Source organism: Gobius niger (genome assembly GCF_951799975.1).
Source record: "Gobius niger genome assembly, chromosome: 11".
NCBI classification, from domain to species: domain Eukaryota; kingdom Metazoa; phylum Chordata; class Actinopteri; order Gobiiformes; family Gobiidae; genus Gobius; species Gobius niger.
Window position 1 is genome coordinate 22768807 of NC_136862.1, and position 23371 is coordinate 22792177.

At 40.6% G+C, this 23371-nt stretch overlaps 1 protein-coding gene across 2 annotated transcripts; it reads right to left on the minus strand.

Moving 5' to 3' along the window:
• Nucleotides 1-1705: 1705 nt before the first annotated feature.
• Nucleotides 1706-23359, minus strand: mcf2b (MCF.2 cell line derived transforming sequence b). 2 transcript variants are annotated; one of them, XM_079565744.1, is made up of 26 exons: nucleotides 23224-23359; nucleotides 21413-21547; nucleotides 19461-19577; nucleotides 19237-19386; nucleotides 18933-19057; nucleotides 18739-18853; nucleotides 18544-18663; nucleotides 18234-18425; nucleotides 15913-16104; nucleotides 14601-14781; nucleotides 14270-14358; nucleotides 12760-12860; nucleotides 12551-12617; nucleotides 11354-11469; nucleotides 11036-11105; nucleotides 10177-10269; nucleotides 9993-10085; nucleotides 8813-8938; nucleotides 7260-7475; nucleotides 6891-6983; nucleotides 6750-6825; nucleotides 6637-6673; nucleotides 5414-5511; nucleotides 2516-2622; nucleotides 2280-2392; nucleotides 1706-2188 (listed from the first exon to the last, which is right to left on the minus strand). In XM_079565744.1, exons 1-26 carry the CDS (start codon nucleotides 23272-23274, stop codon nucleotides 2107-2109), a joined length of 2955 nt encoding a protein of 984 aa, XP_079421870.1. In that variant the 5' UTR covers nucleotides 23275-23359; the 3' UTR covers nucleotides 1706-2106. The 2 variants fall into 2 exon arrangements, with proteins under 2 accessions (XP_079421870.1, XP_079421869.1); XM_079565743.1 differs by having other exon boundaries at nucleotides 5414-5586.
• Between the last annotated feature and the right edge of the window lie 12 nt (nucleotides 23360-23371).

Sequence of the window (23371 nt, forward strand, 5' to 3'; positions counted from 1 at the left end):
GGTTTATATGTAATTCACCACTATATACACCACACTGAAGGTCCACCAGAGCAATAGAGGCTCAGATCAACCACACCAGACAAGACCTCAGATGTAGACTGTGCAAATAGTACAATCCAGCACATAACTGCAGGGATAGGCTTAAGTAAGTGGCTGGCACAGTGTACAAGAACATCAGTGCAGAGCATGGGCTGGACACTCCCAGAAAACAAATGAAAAGAAGAGACGAGTCAAGGTAGTTCAAACTATCTCTGTGCTTATATTTGGGAAAATAATCATATACATTATGCATTATAATACAGCCTCAACAATGATCCAAAATATCAAAAAGTGCAAAATGAGCAGAAGCAGAAGCAGCAGCAAACACCATTGGTTTGGTGGAAAATACAGAGTAGCTCGACACAGTTACAGTAAAGCAAGAGCTAATGTGATTGTATGGTGTTTACGACCAAATATCAGTAGTTTGAAACACTATAAAACTAATTTGTTACTAAACTATTCACAAGTGGGTTATAGTTTGTTCATAAAGCACATTTCTATGGCTCTGTAGGTTTTTGTACTTTGTTAAGAGATGTTTAGCTACAACAAGTGTGTCCAATGATGTGAGTTAAGTGCAGTTCAGCTTATTATTCCTTTTTTACATATTCACAGTTGTAATGTAATGTAATGCAGGCAGTGGCAGTGTAGTTGACCACTTTTTTCAGACAATTGTAAGCATTTAACAGAGTCTGGTCAGTTTAGACAAATACAGGCAGTTTATGTAATTTCCTTTGACCCAGGTTTAGTGCATTGCTCCTTGGCTGTTCAGTCTGCAGTGTCAGTGATGTGGTAATCCTGAAATACGTCGAATTGAATGGACGGCTTTTGTTTACAGGACAAAACGATTCACAGCTATGTTGAGATGTGTCCCTTTTGTGCAAAACTATAGCGCAGCGCAAATAAGGCATTCTCAGATTCATGCAGCAGAAACAAAATGCAATGTGGCTTTTCTGTGGCTTTAAAAGTTAAGGTTAAAATATATGCTATAATAACAAGTCAAAATGCATAAATATAAATGATATTCTCATGTAAAGTATCAAAACTTTCAACCCTGACATGCGAACAGCTGGCTTTGAGACAAAGGAAGACTTAGGTCCATAACATCATCCCTTTGGCACAGGAACAATCAATAAATAAACAACAATGTATTTACAAAATAATATAATATATGTCTAATGTAAACTAATGTCCATTGTCAGTGTAGAATAAGGCCTTTTTCTCATGGCAAATGGGATCAAACAAATGATTTTCACATGTGCTTTACACAATCTTGAAAATATTCTATGTGACATTTCCAGAAACTCAAAAAAACTCAATTAATTGGAAAATAGTATTCACCGGTGGAAGATAAAGCCACACTACGAAACAGCAAAAAAAAAGGACATGTCGGCAACACCAAACATGCTCCTGATGATCTGGAAATGATTGTTGCCTAATGGGTTTACGAAGTAAAGAATTTGGAAGATGTATTTGATCCTCAATGTTTGCTCAACATCATCTCCATGGAGACCAGCTTCCTGCAAAGTTAGGAAATTTGAGGCTGCTCACAGTGGATGCATGTTTTTGTGAGTATTTTTCACTCGGAATGAAATAAGTGCCCCTCTCTTTACTCTCTTTACGTAAATGAGCAACCATTTAAAAAAAAAAAAAAAAAGTTCTAGAAATGGACTTTGAAGAATACATGGTGAAATTAGTACATTTTCCAATAAAAGTTCTTCTAATTGTTTCCCCTTTTTGTTTTATAAAAGCTGCATTTGAAATAACTGCAACAACTACAAAAACTGACAGCAAAATAGGTTTCTTAGCTTATTCTTCAAAAAGTCATGACTGTTGAAGGAATTTGGGTAAGTCATTAGTCGTCTTTTCTCTCAGTTATTGTGGTATAGCGACAAATACTGGAAATGTGCCATAGAAACAGAGGCTCAACTCTTTCTGAAGATGATACAAACTGGTCTTGTGTGCTTCAGTCCGTTACATTCAGCCGCAGGATGGGAGTCTGTGGAGGAAGCGCGTGAACGATGGCTCTGATTAAAGCAGGTGCCGCAGTGTTGGGTTTTTCCATTGGCCTCAGCAGCTCTCCCCCAGGATCCTGTGCAAGTCTTCAGGCAAAACGCGCCCCTGCTCTCCCCGACTGATGTTCTTCACCGTCCTGTAAACCAAGATGAAGCAAACGATTGTAAAGGAGCGCTCAACAATTATGGCCAACTCTGTAAGGATTTTTTGAGAAGGAAAAGTCTCACCACAGCCCAGATACCCCCTCGTGCAGTAGCTCTATCACATCACCGCAGTTAAAAATGATGTCATCAGTGCTCGCCATGCTGCTCTCCACCATCACCCTGTATCGTCCCGCCACCTGAAGAGAAAAGCAACACAGAACATATTTTTTGAACATTCATATGATGGTGGAGAGTAAATTCACACAGAAAGAATGCATTTTCTGCCTCGGCACACAGACAGTATATATATTCAAACTCACGAGTGGTGCAGGTTCTTCCTCATCAGAGTCAGATATCGCAGAGAGGTCTGTAGCTCCCCAGTCCTCAAGGCCCTCGCAAATCGCTACAGAATGAGCAACCGGCCAGCCTGCAAAAGAGTAACATGGCTTTGTCTTGAGATAGAACTTTCTATTCGACTCGTTTGTTTTTGTTGTGGTTTGTTTTGATTATACACTGCACCAGGGGTCTCCAAGTAAATGTCATGGGGGCCAAAATTATATATATATTGGGAGTGTATCGCCGGGGGGTCCATAAACAAAAGCTCCAGTAAAATATGCTGTATATTTGTATATAATATTTCATTGGGAAAATTTTATTGAGGAAACCTTTTTCAATCAATGAATAATAATGAGCCTGACAGGACTGTAGCCTCATAAAAACGGCTTACACTTGAATTGCGTTTTACAAGCCTGTGTCACAGGTTTCTGCTACACTGAATTATTCATTCACTTCACACTCGGTGGTGGTAAGCGACTACTGTAGCCACAGCTGCCCTGTGCCCCTGCCCCATTTTCGCCGCTAAAATGTCCAATGTTCATTTGCACCAACAAGTCAGCACTGCAACGTCTCTCTGCGCGACCAAAAAACGGCTGTGTTTTCGTGTAGTGACTGATTTTATCTGGACTTCTCCAGTTCCATGTTAATTGATAGGAGAAAAGGGGCGGGCACAATAAACTTCCGGAATAAGGTGAAGTTGTTGTTTTTTTGTTTTTTTCACATCGAGGCCAGACACACAGCATTTGGACACAGAGACAAACAACAATATCTGACTTGGAAGTTGCCAGTTAAATTCCTGTGTCTGCATACAGACACTGTATCGCTGTACAAGACACTTCACTCACACTTCAGCATGAAAGAGTGACTGTGTAGAGTGGAAGAAAGGACTAAACAGGGGCGTTTGAGAGGTAGTTTCGACACATGACTTCATTGCTTAGTGGTTTTATTGCTATAGTTATGTAGCTCAATACACTGTAAATTAATACATAATTTATGCTTAACTTTATAAGTTGCTTGTTAGAGGAAGCTCAAGTTAATTGTGCAGGTATACAATGTAATTGCCCTGGACTGTAGATGGTAGTGTTCGTCCCAGAAGGCCTCACGTGGGGCAGAGTAGAAACCACTAAATGGCCATTATGTGAATTGCAGATCCTCCATTAAACCACTGTGTAATAAAGGGTTGTAACAGCAGCACTAACAAGTTTTTTTCCCTTTAAAGCACATGCCTTTTTGCCATAGCAACAACTCCTCTTCAAACTTCAAGTGCATAATTATAGATAAGAAAGAAAGATGTGATTGAAATTTGATGACTCAGCAATTTTGTTTTTTATAAATGACTAACGTTCATTTAGTTTTACTTGATCCAACTATTATCAGTGTTTATGAAAACCGGTAATGGACTTGGCACAACATTCCACTTGATATATTACTACTACTACTAAATCTCGAGGGACGGATGGAGCGTGAGATTGACAGGTGACTGGGTGCAGATGCGGTCGCTGTATCACACAGTTACAGTGAAGAAGGCAGTGAGTTGAAAGGCAAAGCTCTCGATTTACTGGTCAATCTTTGCAGCGACTCTCACCAACAGTCATGAGATTTGGGTCATGACAAGATCGTTGATACAATCGGACTAAATGAGTTTACGCCGTAAGGTTGCCTAGCGCACCCTCATCGATAGGATAACGTGTGTCAAGAGAAGTGGTTCGAGACAACGTTTCTTAGCTGGCCACTATGACCAGACCTAGGAAACACCTCGAGATCCCCCCAGGAGAGCTAGAGGAAGTGTGTGTGGATAGGGCAGTCAGGACATCTTAGCTCAACCTCCTGACACCGTAGCGTATGAAAGTGTGAAAGCATTGAATACAGATATACCGAAAAAATATTAAATCTTTAGATCCAAGTTTTTATGCTGTTGGTCCAGGGACAGGATAAAAGGAAGTGACTTGGTTGTTTCAGCTTTCCCCAATTTTTTTTCTTCTTTTCCTATTTTTCAAAGTGTTTTGCCCAGTGTTTGCCTCATTTTTACACATTTGTTTTCTTATTTTACCCCATTACTTGTCTCCTTTCCATTTTTTTTTTTGCCTCATTTTTGCTCATTTCATTGTTTTACTAATATTTTCCCTATTTCCCCCCATATTTCCCTATTTTTAACCCGGTTTGATTCCCATTTTTTACCCTTTTTTTTTTTTTTTTTACCAATTTTTTATTTTTTTTTCTCCCATTTTTAACAACAATTTTGATTTCTCTTTTTTGCCCCATATTTTTCTTGCGCTCACAATTTTTTACCCTTAATTTAGCTCTTTTTTCACTAATATTTTCACTATATCCCCCATTTTTAACCCAATTTATTCCCTTTTTTTTACTCCATTTTCTCCCCATTTTATTTATTTATTTTTTACACATTTTTCCCTGATATTTGCTACAATTTCTCTCATTTTTCAAACATTTCTTGACAGTGGAGATGAACCCGATATTTTACATTTGCAGATCTTCCAAACAATATTATTCTGTTTTCTGGTTCTAGGTGACATAATTTTTATAGATATCGGAAAAAGCATCGTCAAAGAAGAACTAAGTAACTTGTTTACCTTAATAAATCCTTTTCGTAGTCTCTCTGTGGAAAATACAAGTACTAACGGGACGATTGGGACTAACTGCGGGCTTACAACAGCGAAGTTTGAGTGAAAATATCTCCATTGTGTCATTGGATGTACAATATCCCTCTCTCCCTTTGTCTTTTCTGTCAGCGTAGTATTTACTCTCACGGACAATTAATGAGTGAACAACGTAAAAAATGTAACAGTGCCCAGTCCTAGTCCAGAAAAAACTGTACTTAAGTAGTAGTAGTAGTTGTTGTAGTTGATTTCAGATACACTCACTGCGTCTGGGCGAGTGAACCACAGGGTCGGTGAGGGCGGGGCTTGTGTGCTGTGACTCCTCCCCCTGGTGGCGATGGGCGTGGCTTGTCGCCGTGGAGCTGTGAGGAACATGGAGACACGCTGAGCAGCCTCCCACCGGCGGCTCGACCCACGACACACACATGTCTGACGCACTTCACCCCAAGAAACAAACAAACAAACAAACAACGCACAACAAGCAAACACCAAACAAACAAAAACAAAAAAGGTCCAACGAGTCACAAAACAAGAAGGCATTCGGTAAACCAACAGAATTCACATATATTTCAGCCCCTGATTCAAAGGAGGGGATCAGAGGAGCTGTAATATATGAATGTGTCACTTTAAAGAAAAAGATCTACATTTACAATCTGTATATTGTTATTACACATGCCATGTGGGTCGTCTGTCTGTCAGCTTCTGCCAACATAGATTACAATAGTTTTTAATAGTTTAATAGTTTAATAGTTTAATAGTTTTTGATAGATACCAATCAGGATCCAATATATTCTAACTATTGTGTAGTACTACGTTTGTTTGACTTTTTTGCAATCACACTGAGAAACAGACAAACCAATACATAACTGACATTCACTCATAGGTAAAATAAAATTAATTCAACACAAGACGACCTAAGCCCCTGCCTTACACTTTTCCATTACACAACGTCTGTTCACGTGAGTACGTTATTTCTATACCGTATTGTTTCATTATAGCGCTGAAATTACAGCCATACATTATACACATCAAACCAGACAAAGAGCAGGCACTTACTCTTCCATACAGAATGTGTCATAAAGCATTGGTGCAGGGGCAATCATACCACTAAATGAGCATGTTGAGGAACACGCAGGAAATAGAAATAGCTCTGTGTTGAATGATTTGAATGTACGTCATTATAAATGCTGTTTAGAGAATATTCTAGGTCTTTGTGATTGCAGGCCTGTTTTTCATTGTTTCTTTTAATGTTTTCAATGCTCTGTTTCTCTGACAAAACTGAAGAGAAAAGGATAATCTAGTTTACCACCAAGTCTAAATAAACTTCTCTGAACTCTCATGAGCACCGTGCTGTCTGTATGTTAGTATGTTATTGATGGAAAATGTTCTGTTTTATGCCATTGCTTCTTGGACATGGTTGGTTTTATGTAATCCTGTCATGCACCAGACAATCAAAAGATCAAAAGAGGCCATGCAGGGTGACGTACCTATCTGAAAGAGCAGCACCTGAGTGAGAAGACTCATCTGAAAAGGAAGAATTTATAACGCAGTCTTAAATTACAGCGTGACGAATTAAAACACAACCTGCAGCATCACTTACCTTGCAGTCTTTTCTGGTTTGTGAGGATTTTGCGGATTTCTGTGAGCCAGGTCATTTTCACCTCCACCGAGGGCGCCTAAACCAGATGGAAAGCTCGGTATTAGAATAATAAGAGAGGAAACGGGCGGGTTGCTCACTCACCAGAACGATGTAGACCACCTCGCGGCCGCTGTACCAGATTTCAAACTTCTTCACGTCTCCTTTGACATTTTCTGTGATGCCGACTGCACTCATCTGCAAACACCGCAGGTATGAAAAGAAAAAGTATTTAAAAATGTAGCGTATCAAATCCGCACTACCTGAAATACTCCATTAGCCTCTGACTTTCCGTTTTGCACTGGAGGAACATGCACTATATTTAGACACACAGCAGTGCCCATGTGTCTCTGTTTTTCTTTCACAATGTAGATTTGTTGGAGAATAAAAAGATAACATATACCTATAGGAGTAAATGGAGTATGACTACTTTGGGAGCCCGAAGTGCATTGAAACATGAGTTAAAGCCCGTACTCTGAGGCAGGATTTGAAGCTGTAGAAGGGCGTCCGGTCCGGCGTGTCCTCGTCCCGTCTTTTGCAGAAGAGCAGGGCGTGTTCGTACAGAAACAGGTGTCGCTGCATGGGCTTGAAACGGGCCATCTCCTTCATCCTCACCGCGGCCCGTTTGTGACTGATCCAAACGCTGAAACCGCCCTGCATCACCACGCGGCCCAGCTGACTCAGGTCGCCCTGGAGACCGAGGTAACCAGGAAGTGACCACCGAAGTTAAGAATAGTGTGTAGTGGTGCATGAGTCATCTGGATGAATTGACAATGAAACTATCTTTAATATCTTGCCTGAACCGGAACAGAATTAAGTGTAATGAAGTAGACCCCAAAGAATTGAATGGATGTGACACCTTTATGCACCAGAGCAAAAGCAATAAACCGTTTCAAAATTAAATTCAAGATAGATGGTGGATATGCCAGTCGCCAACTACTGCTGAAAATATAGGATATAGATGAGGAGCCTATGCAGGCGGCTTTACATTCAGAATAATTTACAATAAAATACTATATGATGGTTATTTATGGGCCACTAACACCTGAAACTGCTGAACTGTCCTTGAGAGAGGCATAAAGGGACATGTGAGGACTGGTAAATGGCCCACACACAAGGCATCACCATAACTCTATATACAGTGGTGCATGTAGCATATGGAGATGTTCGTGACAATGTGGTCTAAACTCTTATTGTTATGTTATACATCGTCCTCACAGGTTGCAGGATTCTATAAACAGTGTTTCAACCCTGTACAATTATGTTTATGTCTATTGTCATTGAGAGAGGGATAAATGATATGCTGTTGATGTTTGTTGGATAATTGAGACAAATTATACACAACATTTAATAGGTCTGTGCTGTGTGTAGCAATAAATCCTGGTCCCAAATGGAGCAATGCAAAGTGAAACATAACACCATTATATTAATGGCTGGATTATAACGGGAAGGGTTACTGGACAACCCCACTCCATTTACTCACCACAAGAACATTGGTCTGTCTATGAAGGCTATTTACCAGATGTTTAAAATTGCATTTAAAACTGCATCCGAACACAGATGCAGGCAGAGTGCAGTAATTCAGAGTGCAATAATTATTCACATTCAACACTCCTATTGTGATCCCATTTGCAGAAATTGTGGTGCTAAAGACCTTCTCAGCAACCTCTGAGTAGAAAATGTTTTTGTCCCGGCTTCAATTCCGAGTCTTGAGTCTAGGTTTAATTCAGCCAATCCATCAACTCAGCACAACAGACTAAAACCTCCAGCTTGGTACTGACCAAACCTACTGTAGTTCAAGATCAGGAGATGGGCCCAAAGGGTGATGCATTACAGTCACCTACTGCTCCTGACAGGTCGCCTCAGTACAAATCCCAAACAGGACAATAATGTTATCTAAACAGCAGGGCTAGGGTTTGTACTAACTAGGAACCCATTGATTCAGAAGACAGATACTGTATTTTACCAATTAAATGATTGAGGTAATTCAAATTGCAGCCCCAAAAGAGAAACATGTTGATCAGTACCTGATATCCTGTGATGGCGATCTGATGCATGGAGTCGTTCACAGATTTGAGCAGTTCCAGCATTGAGTCTAGCGCCTCCTGCAGTTCCCAGCGGTACTGCTCCTCTGTGCAGTGCCTCAGCAGCTCCTGCACATCAGACACACAGCGACAAGACACTTTAGGTAATTCAGTTTGACTCCAGGTACTGAATCAGGGACAGGGACATGCTGAAGGATGTCAGCAGGAAGAAATGATGAGGTTTGATGAAAGGCAGCAATTTGTCTCAGATGATTTGGAGGGCAGAGGCCTTTATAACTACAGAGGATTTACTCTTTTGAGAAAATACAATAAAATCCACTAATTTGAACTCAACCCTGATCCAGATTAATCTTCTGCTATTACGTTCTATCACCCTTTAACACCTGTGTGATTTAATAATACCACAAAATGTTATTGTATATTTAAAAAACAAATCTGCTTGGTTTATTTTTGCTGAAAAGGTCTTTATGTCAGTGTTTGTGTCATGCGGCCAGGCTCAGACTAGTAATTACAGATATGACCATAAGCCATATGTATATATCATTGCATTCTAGAAGATCACTGTGCATTTATTTTGACTTACACAACAATGTCAGAAATGTTCTTATATTTTCTGCAATATAAGTTCCGTGCATCCTTCTTTGTGATAAGGCTATACTTGCTCTCATGGATATCGTTAATGCTAACATTGCAATAACAAGAACTTGATGATTTATTGTGCAACCCAAGTCGGAGAGTATGTTGTTATTTTATACTGTTGCACAATTATAAAACTCAATACAGAACAAGTGGCGAAGTGAAATGCTGACTCAAAGCGATAGGAAAACCACCTACACTCGGCTCTGTGGTCATTCATCTCTGTCGGTGCAGTGCCTCTGTAACAGCATAATCCTGCTGGCGTCATGTTTTTAAGAAAAGCAATAGCCAGGTTCTTTGGCCAAAGTGGATACAGAATAGCTTCTTTGCATCTGTTCATTTGTCCATTTGGATTTATACAGCATGGCAATCTCTTTCTTAAATAAAGTTATTTTAATTCACACTACCATGGTGCTACAGTTGAGCTGGTAAATTAGTCACAACAGTTTTCTATTTAAGACAAGTTGCAATCATAGTAAAGAGGACTGTAAATGTTTTCAGCTAAAAGTCAAAACAAAACATGGACCTTAAGTAGCAGCTGGTATTTGGTGAGTCGTTGGATCGGTTTCAGAAGATACGAGTCTAGACCCAGTTTGTGGTCCAGCCTCTTCTGGCACTCCTGCAGGCACAGAGACATGTTTGAGAGATTTTAAATGTTTCTCATGAACTTGAAAGTTTTGATCTAGATGTGAGTGATTTTTTTTAGATACCTGGAAAAAAGGCAGGTCTGCGAACTGTCTCCACAGTAACTCTGAGTGGGGCTTGTTTTGGCAGTAACGCTCGTACACCTGGAATTTATCCTTCTGCTCAAAGACACACAACACAGGAACCATACAAATGTAATCTATAATTTAATAATAATAATACAAGCTCATTTAGATTTCACATTTTTGTGACATGTAAGAACTAAAAATAGAACGAATGCACCTATAAAATAGAGCGATTGGGATTGTGTCTTCCAAGTCAATTCCTTAATAGTAAACTCATGGCAATTCTAAATGGTTAAATATTGCCTTTATCATTCACTTAACCTCTTTACCCTCATTTGAAAGCTAAAAAACTGATAAAACTGATCTTTTCCTCACTTTTTTTACTTTTTGAATAATTGCTTTATTGTTGCACTTTCCTTACATTTGATACTTTTTGTTATATTTGTGTCACATTTTTGTCTTGTTTTTAATCGATGTTTTGACACTTTTTCTTCTCAAGAAGCTTTTAGATTCGGGTGATGCCAAACTAGAGGAAATGTGGCCAGTTTAGGTGGGGGCTAAGAGGTTAAAAAGCATTTGAACCCTATAGTACACTAGCTGTATTTACCAGTAGTCCCAGCAGCTAACGCCATTGTTTCACAGCTCTTTTCTCTAATTTTTATATGGATTTAGTGCATGGACAATTTTGGCGACCACATACACCACATATTTCTACAGTAACATTCATTTTATGACTTTCCATCCCGTACTCTATTCATAACATATTTGTAGCTTTTTTGATTTTATATTAAAGACTTTGTGTCTATTGCATGTTTGGTTCGGTTAGTTTCAGTTATGATTAGAGCCCCATCTCTCTCACCCTCTGGAGGAAGCAGCCCCCCACTCGCTCCGGCGTCTCCAGGCAGCTTTGTAAGTCCTGCAGGAACATCCTACAGAAGAAGTTGAGAAAAACACGGTGATATAATACAGTAACAACACCACAAGCAGTTGAATCCATGTTTCATGTTTCAGTTTTATGCATTGGTATTGTATTGTTTCACATTGAGTGGAGAGCAAGAGAGAAAATAGCAGCGACAGGGGAGCGTTTCAGTAGCAGCTTGGCTCAGCGTGTGTCCGAGTGCTGTCTGAGTGTTTGTGTGTGTGTTTGTTCATGTGAGTAACAGTCTGTGTGTCGTGCCTGCTGTGGAACTGGTAAATCTCTGGCATATTCCCAAACAGGACGTCCCTCTGGCTACGCAGGTCTGAGGGGAGCAGGTTACACACTGACGGGTCCTCCATCTCTGCCCTGTAGCCCTAATCCCGGCAAAGACACACACACATGAGAGCGAGACGGGCACATTTAGAAAGCAGAGATCATTATACAACTTTAAACTACATTATGTACAGAGCCGTGGGAAGATATATATTTTAGTTAGGGGGTGCTGAGGGACAAAATTTACCCCCAAAATACTTTTTCTGTGCATAAATCCTATTTATTAACCTCTTAACTCCCGCCTGAACCGAGAGCATTTTCTCCAGTTCAGCTTTACCCAAATCCTGTAGGCCAGTGTAACACCTCATTTGAAAGCTAAGATCTACAAAACTCATCTAAATGGATTTTTTTCCTCACGTCATCAGATTTTTTTCCATCTTTTTTTTTTTCCACTCATTTTTTGTCATTTTTTTGTCATTTTTTTGGTCATTTTTTGTTCTTTTTTTTGTCATTTTTTTTTTAAATCATTTTTTGTTCTTTTTTTTGTCATTTTTATCATTTTTGTCATTTTTTGCCACATTTTTGTCACATTTTTTGTTCTTTTTTTGTTCTTTTATTGTCTTTTTTTGTCACATTTTTGTCACATTTTTGTCACATTTTTTGTTCTTTTTTTGTCATTTTTGTCATTTTTTGTCACATTTTTTGTTCTTTTTTTGTTCTTTTATTGTCTTTTTTTGTCTTTTTTTGTCACATTTTTTGTCACATTTTTTGTCATCTTTTGTTATTTTTTTTGTCTTTTTTTTGTTGTCATTTTTTGTCATTTTTTTGTCTTTTTTCGTCATTTTTTTGTCTTTTTTGTCACATTGATTATGTAACTCCCTAAGCAGTTAAGTAATCTTCCTTTCTCATCCCTGCTCTTCCACTTGGACTGGGCGTCGGCGAAAAGGCAAGTATTTACTCTTAATTAATGATGTTTACTGGCGCTTCAAAACAGAATTACTAGTTAGGGATAGAAAAAAAGCGAACTTGAAACAGTGATTCTTGGATGTATAATTAACGATTCATTACTATGCTCACAACAAGGAAACTAACAGATGGCCCGGGGCAGCAGAGGTCCCGCCCCGAACAACGAGCGATAAATCACACATTATAAAAATGCAACATCATCTTATTTGATCTCACCAGGAGAACAGAGAGAAGCTCGTCCACATAGACCCTCTCCGTGGCAATCAGCTCCTTTATGATGTGACTGAAAATGGAGAGAAAAGGGCAACAATAAGAGACATGTTGTCGACTGATATCACAGTGATATTGGGCTTTACAACAATACATTGATGGATTGATATAATCTGTTAAAAATGGCTTAAGGTCAGGGGTCAAAGTCAAATTACCGTGTGACCTGCTCTGGGTTGTCCTCCGCCTCTGAGTCGGTCTCTGAGGTTGTTCCGTACAAACAGCTGCGGTTTCCCTGGTAATCGTGCATCACCTCGATCTGTAAAACATGGGTCAATACAGTTTCTAAATACAAGTGGAAATATGAAGACATAAATATGTACAGTTTAGCTTCAGGAGGAAAGCACTAAGGATCAAGGTTAAATTGTTTTTATTTTTCCTCTAAACATGCGATGAGCCATGGACATAAGGGATGGGAACAAGAACCGGTTTTACAAGTAGAGCTGCTACGAACTTCAAAGATTCAAAGAGTTTTATTTGTCAATTCATGTCACAATGAATAGAAATAGTTAATTCTCTTGCTCTTGTCATGGAGCAGGTGGTGGGGAGTGAGCGGTGGAAGCACAGGGAGGGTAGGGAAGGGAGGGAGTTCAGCTTCCTGATAGCCTGGTGTATGAAACTGTTCTTCAGTCGACTGGAACTGGCCCGTGAAACCAAAACAATGTGCACGTGCTGAAACACGTGCTTCTGTGCGCTCGCTCGGCTCATTCTGAAGAAGAGCTGACGAGGAAATCCTTCGACCCCCGTTCATAAAAATAGAGGAAGGGAGAGAGATAGGTAAGAAAACCTGTTCATGTGCTCGATGTAGCTCCTCCTCAGTACCAACAAAACATGTCCTCCAGGTAGATACAACACAGGAGGCTTCATCTTCATCTCAACATTTTTATATTAAAAAATCTAAAAAATTAAAAAATGTCCAGATGAAGATGAAGCCTTCTATGTTCTCCTCTACGCATCATTGTTAACACTGTTTAATTAATCAAATGAACGTTTTAGAGAAATGAGTGTCTGCTTCTGAAGTAAATGCTTCAGCTTTAAATCCCCTTAGTAAATAACCATTTTACATTAGCTTTTTTAAAAAGGCTTTGTATGACAGGATGTTTGTGTCTTAATGGGTCAATTTATTAGCTCTCCTGTTTAAATAAAAACCACAAGAAGCAGATATTATAATTTATAGCCTATTTTTAATTAATCGGAATCGATAAAAAAAACTGATTATCAATCTTATTGAGAAATTATCGTCCATGGCATTGATCAATAAAAACGTATCAATTCCCATTCCTAATGGACATATAACACATAATTGAGGCTTAAAAGCATTGTTATGGATCTGGTCTTTATAGTTTACATTTTATAATTTGAAATAATATCTACGTACAGACAGTGACTCTATGGGGCTGAACACAAGTTAAAAGCAAAACTCAGAACTCATGTTGGATTATGGCCTTTAAAACTGTTGAGGACAATTTTACCTGCGACTTAACATTTACGACGAACAGAACTACAGCAACAGCAGCAGTAAACAGGAGTTCTCCAAACCGTGTGGATTAAGTAAATTACTACATCAAGTTTGCTTTGATGAGGGAATGACATGGTTGAAAGTTCACAACAAAACAGAAAGAAAGTAAAAAATGTGAATACAAACAAATCTCCATCCCTTGAACACACCTTGGGTTGGCTGTTGTTCTTCTTTAAAGCTCTCTTTCCCGGAAGTAGGTCAAAGGAAAACTTGGAATTGAGGACATTGAAGTCGACACCTGCACCAACAGAAGCACAGGTGTGTACAAAAACAGAAAGTACCAGAATATTTGACAGCACGCTTTAGAGCAGTGATTCTCAAACTTCTCGGACCAACCACAGCATAGACAGTACGTAATGTCGGGCTTTAGGTCCCAAGTAACATCTTAAAGGAAATTAAAATAACTTAAATTGTACAATGGGGATGAAGGAAGTACTCCACAGTTTGAGAAGCACTGTGTTAGAGAGACAAGGGCCGTACCATGTTTTGGGGAGAAGAGGGGGGACTTGCCGCGCTGGGACAGTTGGTCTGGCTCAGGACGAGGAGCCACTAACTGAATGGGTCGAACCTGAACATCGGCTAGTCTTCTCAGACACTGCTCCCTGTTTATGATCATGGAGCGCATGGAGTTCAGCTTCTCCGTCACCATGGCGATTTGAGACTGGGAAAAACACAGCACATTAGAGACAAAACTGGCCACAGCCTGACTGTTATAACATTGTAGTAATAATATTAAAATGATGTTTACTGGAATGTCAATAAAAGCTTTCTTGATTGCATTCAATTCTTTTGGGCAAGTGACTATTTTTGGTCATTTCCACACAATTTACATTTGGCATCCCTGCTGCACATGAGTAAAGTAAAGAAGCATGTAGTCCTCACTCAGCCAATCAGAAGAGATCACCCTACATCACAGATCCCACTACTGTGGCATCTGACCAATCAACAGAGACCGGTCGCGCTCTAAACTTCCTGCTTTCTGTGAAGTCAGAAAAAGACCCAAGTCTGGCTAAATTCGTGGTACATTTCTTTACATAACTTGAAAACTAACCTTGGTGATGATATATGTGTTGGTTTTGGAGGACGTAGTGAAATTACAGCATGAAAAAGGCAGGCACCATATTTGATCATATGCCCTGTTCACTTAAACCTAAAGTTAATTAGTTTTATCCATATTTGGACATGCCCGTTGTACCTATTAGTCATTACAGTATTTTCTTGACAAAAGAACCAATAAATCGTAAGACTATGGTTTTATGTTGCCAAAGGTTTTAGTAGTTTTTAGTAACATTTTTAGGAAAACAATACTGAAGGTGACAGAACAATGTGACACAATCACATTACAAAAACTCTTTCCCATGGCAGGTTTGATCATTCAAACATCAATATCACAAAACACAACGTCTCCTGAGTACCAGCACCCCTGAAACCTGAAAGTACTTTATGTATATTTTATATATAAGTCTTCGTATTTTTTTTACTCCTTAAAGGGCAATGAATCTATGTATATGATAACTTCGTTCACATTGATTTTCTGCATGATACTGAACATTTTTGAAAAATGTTGCAAGAGAAATACACTTGCGTTATATCCCCCAATAACACTCTTAAGTTGAGTTATTTATTTTTTAAAGTATTTCAATGACTGCCCTATAATGGGTTAATTTTATTTTCTTCAATATCCTTGCAAAATATTTTGGAAAATGGGACATAATGAAAATATTGTATTACTAGATTTGGATATTATCACGTATCTACAAAACACTTAAACTGAACAGCAACTGGCCTTTACCTGCAGCTGTGGGGTGAGTATGGCTTCGAACTCCAGGCTGAGTGTGGTTTGGCTGTTTTTTACTGCGGATGGCGCCCTCTCCTGGTGATAGCTCAAACTGTGCAGCGCCTCTTGGGCTCCTTCTCGAGTCTGAAACTTATCGACCATTTGACTGGCCAAGAGATAAGCCCCTTCATCGCACCATGTCAGAGCCTGTGAAGACACGAAAACACACAAGAGCCGCATCGACTCTACACTTGACTGATTTCATGTTGACAGGGAGGTTCAAATAATATGTCACTATAAAACAAACAAATACGTTTTCACTTTCATTTGAGTTTGATTTGATTTCTTCAAACTCCCTGGCTAGGTTTTTGTTTGATATATTCAAAAAGATTGGATTAAGGAAAGTTACTGGTGAAGCCAAAGCAGTAATAAACAATAAACAATCCAAACATGGAGAAATGTACTCAACAGTATGCAGTAACAGTTTTTGCTTCAATCAGTTATTGTACTTTATTGTACATTTAATTTATTGTACATTTATTGTACTCTAAACACTGCAATTGAATTGCTAAAGGGGTTGTACCCATTGTGTCTGTTTATTTTTCCTTATAGCAAACTGAAATTAGGAGTGTATAGTAGTAGTAGTAGTAGTAGTAGTAGTGTATTCTGAGACCGTTGAGTGTCGTCTTAAGTGCTTTGCTTCCAGTAAGATTTGAAGCTCAGAAACTACTTAGGGATTGTGGGGAGGAGTTTTGACTATGAACTTGTTCAACTAAACTCTGTCAGGAAACAAAAGTAGGTGCAGGACAATGGGCGAGGAACGCGCTGTAGTACCACCCCCTGAAGCCAGGGGCGACTCCAAAAGACACGTGGTAAACAGCGTTTCAATGAGCACTTTGACCTTCCCGAGCACTGCTTAAAAGCCGGGCTCCAAAGAGTTGTTTTTTTTATCGCTATGACCCATGCGTATATATATATATATATATATATATATATATATATATATATATATATATATATATATATATATTTACATATTTTTGACCATCCTGTTCAGTGGCGTGCACAGACATTTTGAGGGGCAGGTGCTCAGCCAAGACAAAAGGGCACACATCCCCACCCCCCCACCCCAAAAAAAAGACAAAAAATGTGATTTTTCTGTAATTAGTGACACTAACAGACCATTGATTAACACAGCAACATAAAATGTCCAATTATGTGGACCTAATAGTAAACTACATAGACTTTAAAGGACGATGTAGGACTATCACAAGGCTCTGCACTTAAGTCTAGCACAAATACAAATAAATGATGCAAATGTACTGTAGCCTACACTTAAAACATCTGGTTTGTCAATATTATGACACGGATATTTTTGTCCATGTCAAAAATATGTTAAACAACAACAATCCTGGGCTGTTCGTGTTCCTGTGCTCCTCCCACAGAGGCACAGTGTCCAGAACACAGGCACCTCCTCACCTTCTCTCTCCTCCTCTCCCTTCTGTCTCCTCAGCTCAGCTCACACTGCTCTGGCCCTGGTCTACGCTCAGCCCAGGCCCTACAGCTCATTTTCAGAACATTTTATAGCGCGACAAACAGAACCGCTAAAGTTACTGACTTGTTACCGCTGACTTTGTCCAGACGGTCTCGACACGTGCGGCGGCGCTGACATTCTCGCCCCAACGGCCCTTTTGTTTCCTTTCCCCTTAATAATCTCCCGTGTCTCACAGAGATGGGCTGTATCATCTTCTCAAACGGGGGAAACACGGGGACAGCACAGCTGCCCTTATTGATCAGGAGCGTCAGCGCAGCCGCTGCTCGAGAGGCAGAGGAGGAATGAAGCGTGATTTGAAGGTGTTGAGCATTAAAACTGTATTTCAATATTGGGTAGGAAAAAAACAGGTCTTGAGAAGGGCACTTAAAAGGCACAGGGCTAAGGGGCAGGTGCTTGAGCACCACCTGGGCTCTATCTGTGCACGTCCCTGATCCTGTTTTTTGTACATCAGCACTAAAAAGTGGAGCCTTTTCACTGTGGAGGCTCGTAGCCAGTTGACCCGTCTTTCCTGCCTTTTTGCCGTTTAAAGGAACTGTGTAACAGGTGACGGAGCAGCCATGTAAATTTCACAGACAACTCGGGACCATTACAATGAATGGGGCTGAATGGGACCCACTAATCTCTAATTATTAAATCTATGGTATAGGACCTTTTGCTGCCCACCACCTCAATGTAACTCTGTGGGCTCTTGTCACATGAACCTATTGCCTCAATCAGCTGATTAACCACTAACCTGTAAGTGATGTAAGTGGCTGGTCTGTAATTTCAGGTGCAGTGTTACCTCCTCAAGCCTGATGAGCAGGTCTTTGGCGCGGGTGAGTGAGGCCTGTTTGGTGCGGAGCGCGGTGGACAGGACGTCACTGTGGTGCCGCAGCTCGTTGCAGCGCTGGATGATCAGGGCCAGAGCGTAGTGATGGTTCGCTGCCAACTGGTGACCGTGTAAAATCAGCACGTGCGCTCGGGACATCTCCTCCTGTTCCATACACACAAACACTGGAGTTCAGGGTGGAATAAAACACTGATGATCCATGTTCAATGGGTTTAGGTGATAAAGGGAGTCTACAGTGGCAGCAGTGAGATTCCCGTCTGACCTCGGCCTGTGTGTTGAGTAACTCCAGATCTTTCAGAAGTTGCTCAGTTTGAATCACAGTCGTCCCGACACAGTTGATGCCTTTTTCCTGAGCCGAGAGTCGTTCTAAAGTCTCCTCCATCTGCAAAAATGATAGGGATTATCATCATAGCACTTCAAAGACAATTACATTTCTTGTTGGCAGATATGTTTTAACCTGTTGGAAGTTTGTTTCATAGTGCAGCAGCTGAAGATATTGCTGTAGTTTTAGGTGGTGTTTTTCGAAGAAACCGTCAAAGGCCTCCTCCATGTCTCTGAGCTGAGCCAGCAGTCTGTAACACACGGCTTGTCATTTTTATATCGTCATTGAAACTGAAGCTAATTAGCCAACACACTGTAATGAAAAAGCACCTCTGTACAGTCTCCATGTCTGCATGCATTTCACTTTGGTTTTCGGTGCTTTTCTTAGAGGCTTTCACAGTTTCCAGATTTGAAAACAGCAGACGTCCCTCTTTGAGCACACCTCTGATGTCGTCCTAAAAACATATGGCCAAAATGTCGATAAAACACTAGGAATTAACCCAAATAGCAGTAAATACTGGTCAGAATAATCGTAAGAAAGGTATTTTTGGTGAATGAATGAAAACACCTAAGCGACCTGGGTTTCAATTTATTTGACAACCGTAATATGTACTAAGTCAAGTAGCAAAGTGACCTTCATCTGCCTGTATCGGTTCATGTGTGAGTGGAGTAGAAAGTCGATGGCTCCTGGTTCATCGGGGAGGTCGGACTCTGAGAGCTCTGAGCCAAAGCCCTGCAGCAGCTGAGCGATCTCCTTCACCGTCACCGCAAAGGTCTCTATGGCCTGTAGACCGTATACACAGATAAATATTCAATAGTTATAGTTATAGCCGACAGAGACGCCTCCAGGAGACTCACAGATCTGAGAACGATCCAGTCGCTCTGACAGTACTGCACTTTCCCCGTGAACTCAGACGTCAGGTGGTTCTCATCGATGTAGCGGAGCAGGTCGCCCACAGAACGCAGCATCACCACCTGAAGAGAGAGGTGCAACAACAGATTCAGATTCATTTATTGGCCATTTGCAGTTTGAAAAACCACATTGGGAAAAAATGTGCAAAGAGCTCACAGTGCGATATGTAAAACATGTAAAAAGACACAATATAAAAAACAGAACAAACAAACAATGTCATCAAGCACTTGTACTGCATACTTCATTTGTTGCTAACTTACTAATGTTTTATTTCGAGGTGTGCAAAAATGTTTATGTTGTTCTACAATGAATGCCTCTCTGAAGGTTTTCCTTCCTCACTTTTACTTGGTGGTAGTAATTGTCTTCTGCACCTAAAACTTAATTATCCTACTCAAACTTAAATGCTGGGACAATACATAGTTTTGTGTTAAATTGCGTTAAGCTTTTGTTTTATACTAGTATTGTATACATACACTATTTTATTTTTTGCATTTCTTTTGAGTGCAATTTTGCAATAATTGCAACCCTATACATGTACTGCAGTACAATAATGTATCAAAGAGTTGTATGACATCAGGCATAATAATGAGGCTGCTGTACTTCACTGGTTTCAGTTAATCGGGACCAAAAATGGTTGAGGTCAATAGAGGTCAGCACGGTGCAGTTAGGCACTTGGTCTGACACAAAACACAAACACACAATATTTCTATTTTTACAAAACTTTTTTGCAGCATTACTTGTGGTGAAGAAGAAATGATGCGCTTTCATTTTCAAATAGTTAATTCAGCAAAGTGTGAATACATCAAAATATCTCAATACTGAATCATATTACCGACACAAAACTATTGATATTACTAACCATAGCCCTATGTATCGTACAATGTTTTGCATTGCAACAAAAGTGTATCATCCCAGAACTGAGCTGAACTTTTTTTTCTCCCATGTTTGACACGCTGATTAAAACTAACAGCATTAATACATGAAGTAAGAGTTGGACATTAATATTCATCCATCCATCCATTTTCTTCCGCTTTATCCAGGGCCGGGTCGCGGGGGCAGCAGTCTCAGCAGAGATGCCCAAACTTCCCGATCCACACACACCTCCTCCAGCTGTTCTGGGGGGACCCCGAGTCAACCCCCGTGAACTGCTACCTTAACGTGGTGGGGTTGTTTGAGTTTGAGCTATGTTGTCTGGGGCTTTATGTCCCTGGTAGGGTCTCCCATGGCAAACAGGTCCGAGGTGACGGGTCAGACGAAGAGCAGTTCAGAAGACCCCCATGGACGTGACACATTCAAGGACCGTGACGTCGCCCGGCATGGCGCAGCCGGGGCCCCACCCTGGAGCCAGACCTGGGGTTGGGGCCCGAACGCGAGCGTCTGGTGGCCGGGTCTCTGCCCACGGGGCCCGGCCGGGCCCGGCCCGAAGGGACGACGTGGGCCCGCCCTCCTGTGGACCCACCACCTGCAGAGGGATCCGTAGGGGTCGGGTGCGAAGAGGACTGGGTGGCAGTCAGAGGCAGGTGCCTCGACGACCTGGTCCGCATGCACAGGACATTAATATTAAAAAACAAAAAAAAGTACTGAAAATATGTTTTTCTTTAGATACAAAGTTTAATGCCTGGTGGGTCTTAAGAATGCTCTAAAGAAAGTAGATTGTTTCAGGTTAGTGTAAAAATACATAAACAAATAAATAATGATTAAAAATTACAACAACTAGACTTCAGTGGTAAAAGTAACATAACTGTTTCATGGTTCTAGACGACAAATAACTTTGCATAGATATTAAAAAAAAGGATTGTTCAAGTATTAGGATCGTAAAACAGTCTCACATTACACTGAAAAGGAAAGGTTACACCTCTCAGTTACATCAAGTGTTTTGTAGTAAAACCTCACTCACCGGCATCTTAAGCAGGAAGTCGTCCTGGCTGAAGCGAAAGCCGAGGTCGGTGCTGGAGGACGGACTCGGGGCTGAGTTGAACAAAGTTGAAGGACGCAGCACCAAAACCAAGTGCAGGTTCCCAGGAAATGACGTCTACAAGAAAGATAATAATCAGCTTTTAGTGTTGGGTTTCACAAAGGTGTGCAAGGTCAGTGGATACAACCATCTAACATCACTATCTCTACATGTATCATATTTCAAGGAGCTACAATAAGACTGACAATGACAACAGTAACGGTGCATTGTGGGAGAATAAACCTCAACAGCATTGAGGAGACAGAGGTGTCACTCGCACTGACAGCTGCATGTGTTGGTGGAGTTAGTGCAGAGATCACCACAGCCTTAGCATCACTCAGAGACAGTCTCTGTACGGTGTAAATCGACAGTCGGAGGCTTCAGCTGACTCTGCTGTTCCCCAACTGTTCATCATTAACTGCTGCACTTTGCATCCACCCACAAACACCAGACTAATGCAAAGCAGTTTCATTTAAGTCTAATTTGGTCGGAGGGGCAGAAACTGGCAGAAACTGAGCAGCATACCATTACCAAGTGTAGAGAGTAACAACTGTAAAGCACCTTTTAATTGAAATATCATCATTATTATTATTATTATCATCATAGATCATATACAGAAGAACTGAATTCCATGTTTTGTCAGTGGTGACTTTAAGTGAGTGCCAGAAATCCTGCTTCTTTATAACCACACGATCAGTTTCATTATGAAGTAATGAGGTAGAAAACAGTACAGTGCAAAAATTAACTCGAATTATGCAATCGACTGTGCAATTATTGTGGATCCCAAATGACAAATGTCTGAAAAGATTCAGACACTTATCTCAGCAAGTCAGCATCTCCAAAAATGTCTCCCTGAGCATTTTCTGTGATTGAACAGATAACATTCACTCAGCAATCAAAGAGAAATATTCCAAAACGCTTTCTTGTTTGACTAATTCATTGCTCATATTTCTAATGACTCTCTGCGACAAAATAAAAACAAATGACTGACCCAAGAAGTCGAATACCTCTGTTTATGAACAGTCAGTAACTTTTTAAGGATCAGTCTTTTTTGTAATGATGACGTAGGGATGTTGTCAAAGTCACAGCAGCTTTTGGTAACTGTTGTCATTGCCACATTGTCGCCTCTTGTGATTGGATAAGGAGTATCATCTGACAAATATGCCTCATAGCCTCATGACACACTAACTTACTGGCCAGAACAAGGTCAGAGCCACCGTCTAGGACACAGAGAGGAAGATAGTTTGTCACAGTGACAGAAACATAGTATGATTATCCTCACAAATGTTTTCCTGTCTGTAAAGTCTGTAGATAATGTATGTCTTCCATGTTCACCTTGGCATCACTACATTGCAATAAGCAGAATCTGTATGTTTGGCACAGTATATTGTGATTACTTGCAGCACTTATGTCACTAATGTCACTGTAAGCTGAGAAGCCTCAAGTTATTTTAAGCTTCTCCCAAAGACTTATATAAAACTGCATCACTTTTTACTCATTGCAGCACTTAGGGCTGCAGTGCACAGCCGCAGATAGAAGCACCTGCAGTTTGTCTGACACAAGCACATGGACCCTGAGTATGTCCTGGTCCTACAAGCTCTCTCTAACAATGAACATTCAAACCTCTGCTTAAATCTCAGCACAGCCCTGCCCTCTGTCGCAGCTCTATATAGTTGTTCAAAGCATCTCGTCTGTGCTGCAGTCCCCCAGCCCTCGCCTGCCTCCTCGTCTTGTCCCGGAGAGGTCGAGCTTACCGCGGCCCGGCGAAGGCGTGGGAAGCCCCGAAGAGGATTGGACTCGGCCATGGCTCCACGGGGCAGACGAGGGCGGATCCTCAGGAGCAGGAGCCAGAAAGTCCGCAGTGGGACGTGTTGATGTCCGAGACGAGGACCTCCAGCAGCC

What these genes read in the sequence shown, in the direction of transcription:
- mcf2b (XM_079565743.1), bottom strand. Translation starts at nt 23,274, where the DNA reads ATGGCCGAGTCCAATCCTCTTCGGGGCTTCCCACGCCTTCGCCGGGCC. An exon ending in AACCCAGAGCAGGTCACACG is followed by an intron (nt 12,618 to 12,759) that starts GTAATTTGACTT and finishes CTCCATTTTCAG; the next exon opens with TCACATCATAAAGGAGCTGA. An exon ending in GAGGGGGTATCTGGGCTGTG is followed by an intron (nt 2,189 to 2,279) that starts GTGAGACTTTTC and finishes CTTGGTTTACAG; the next exon opens with GACGGTGAAGAACATCAGTC.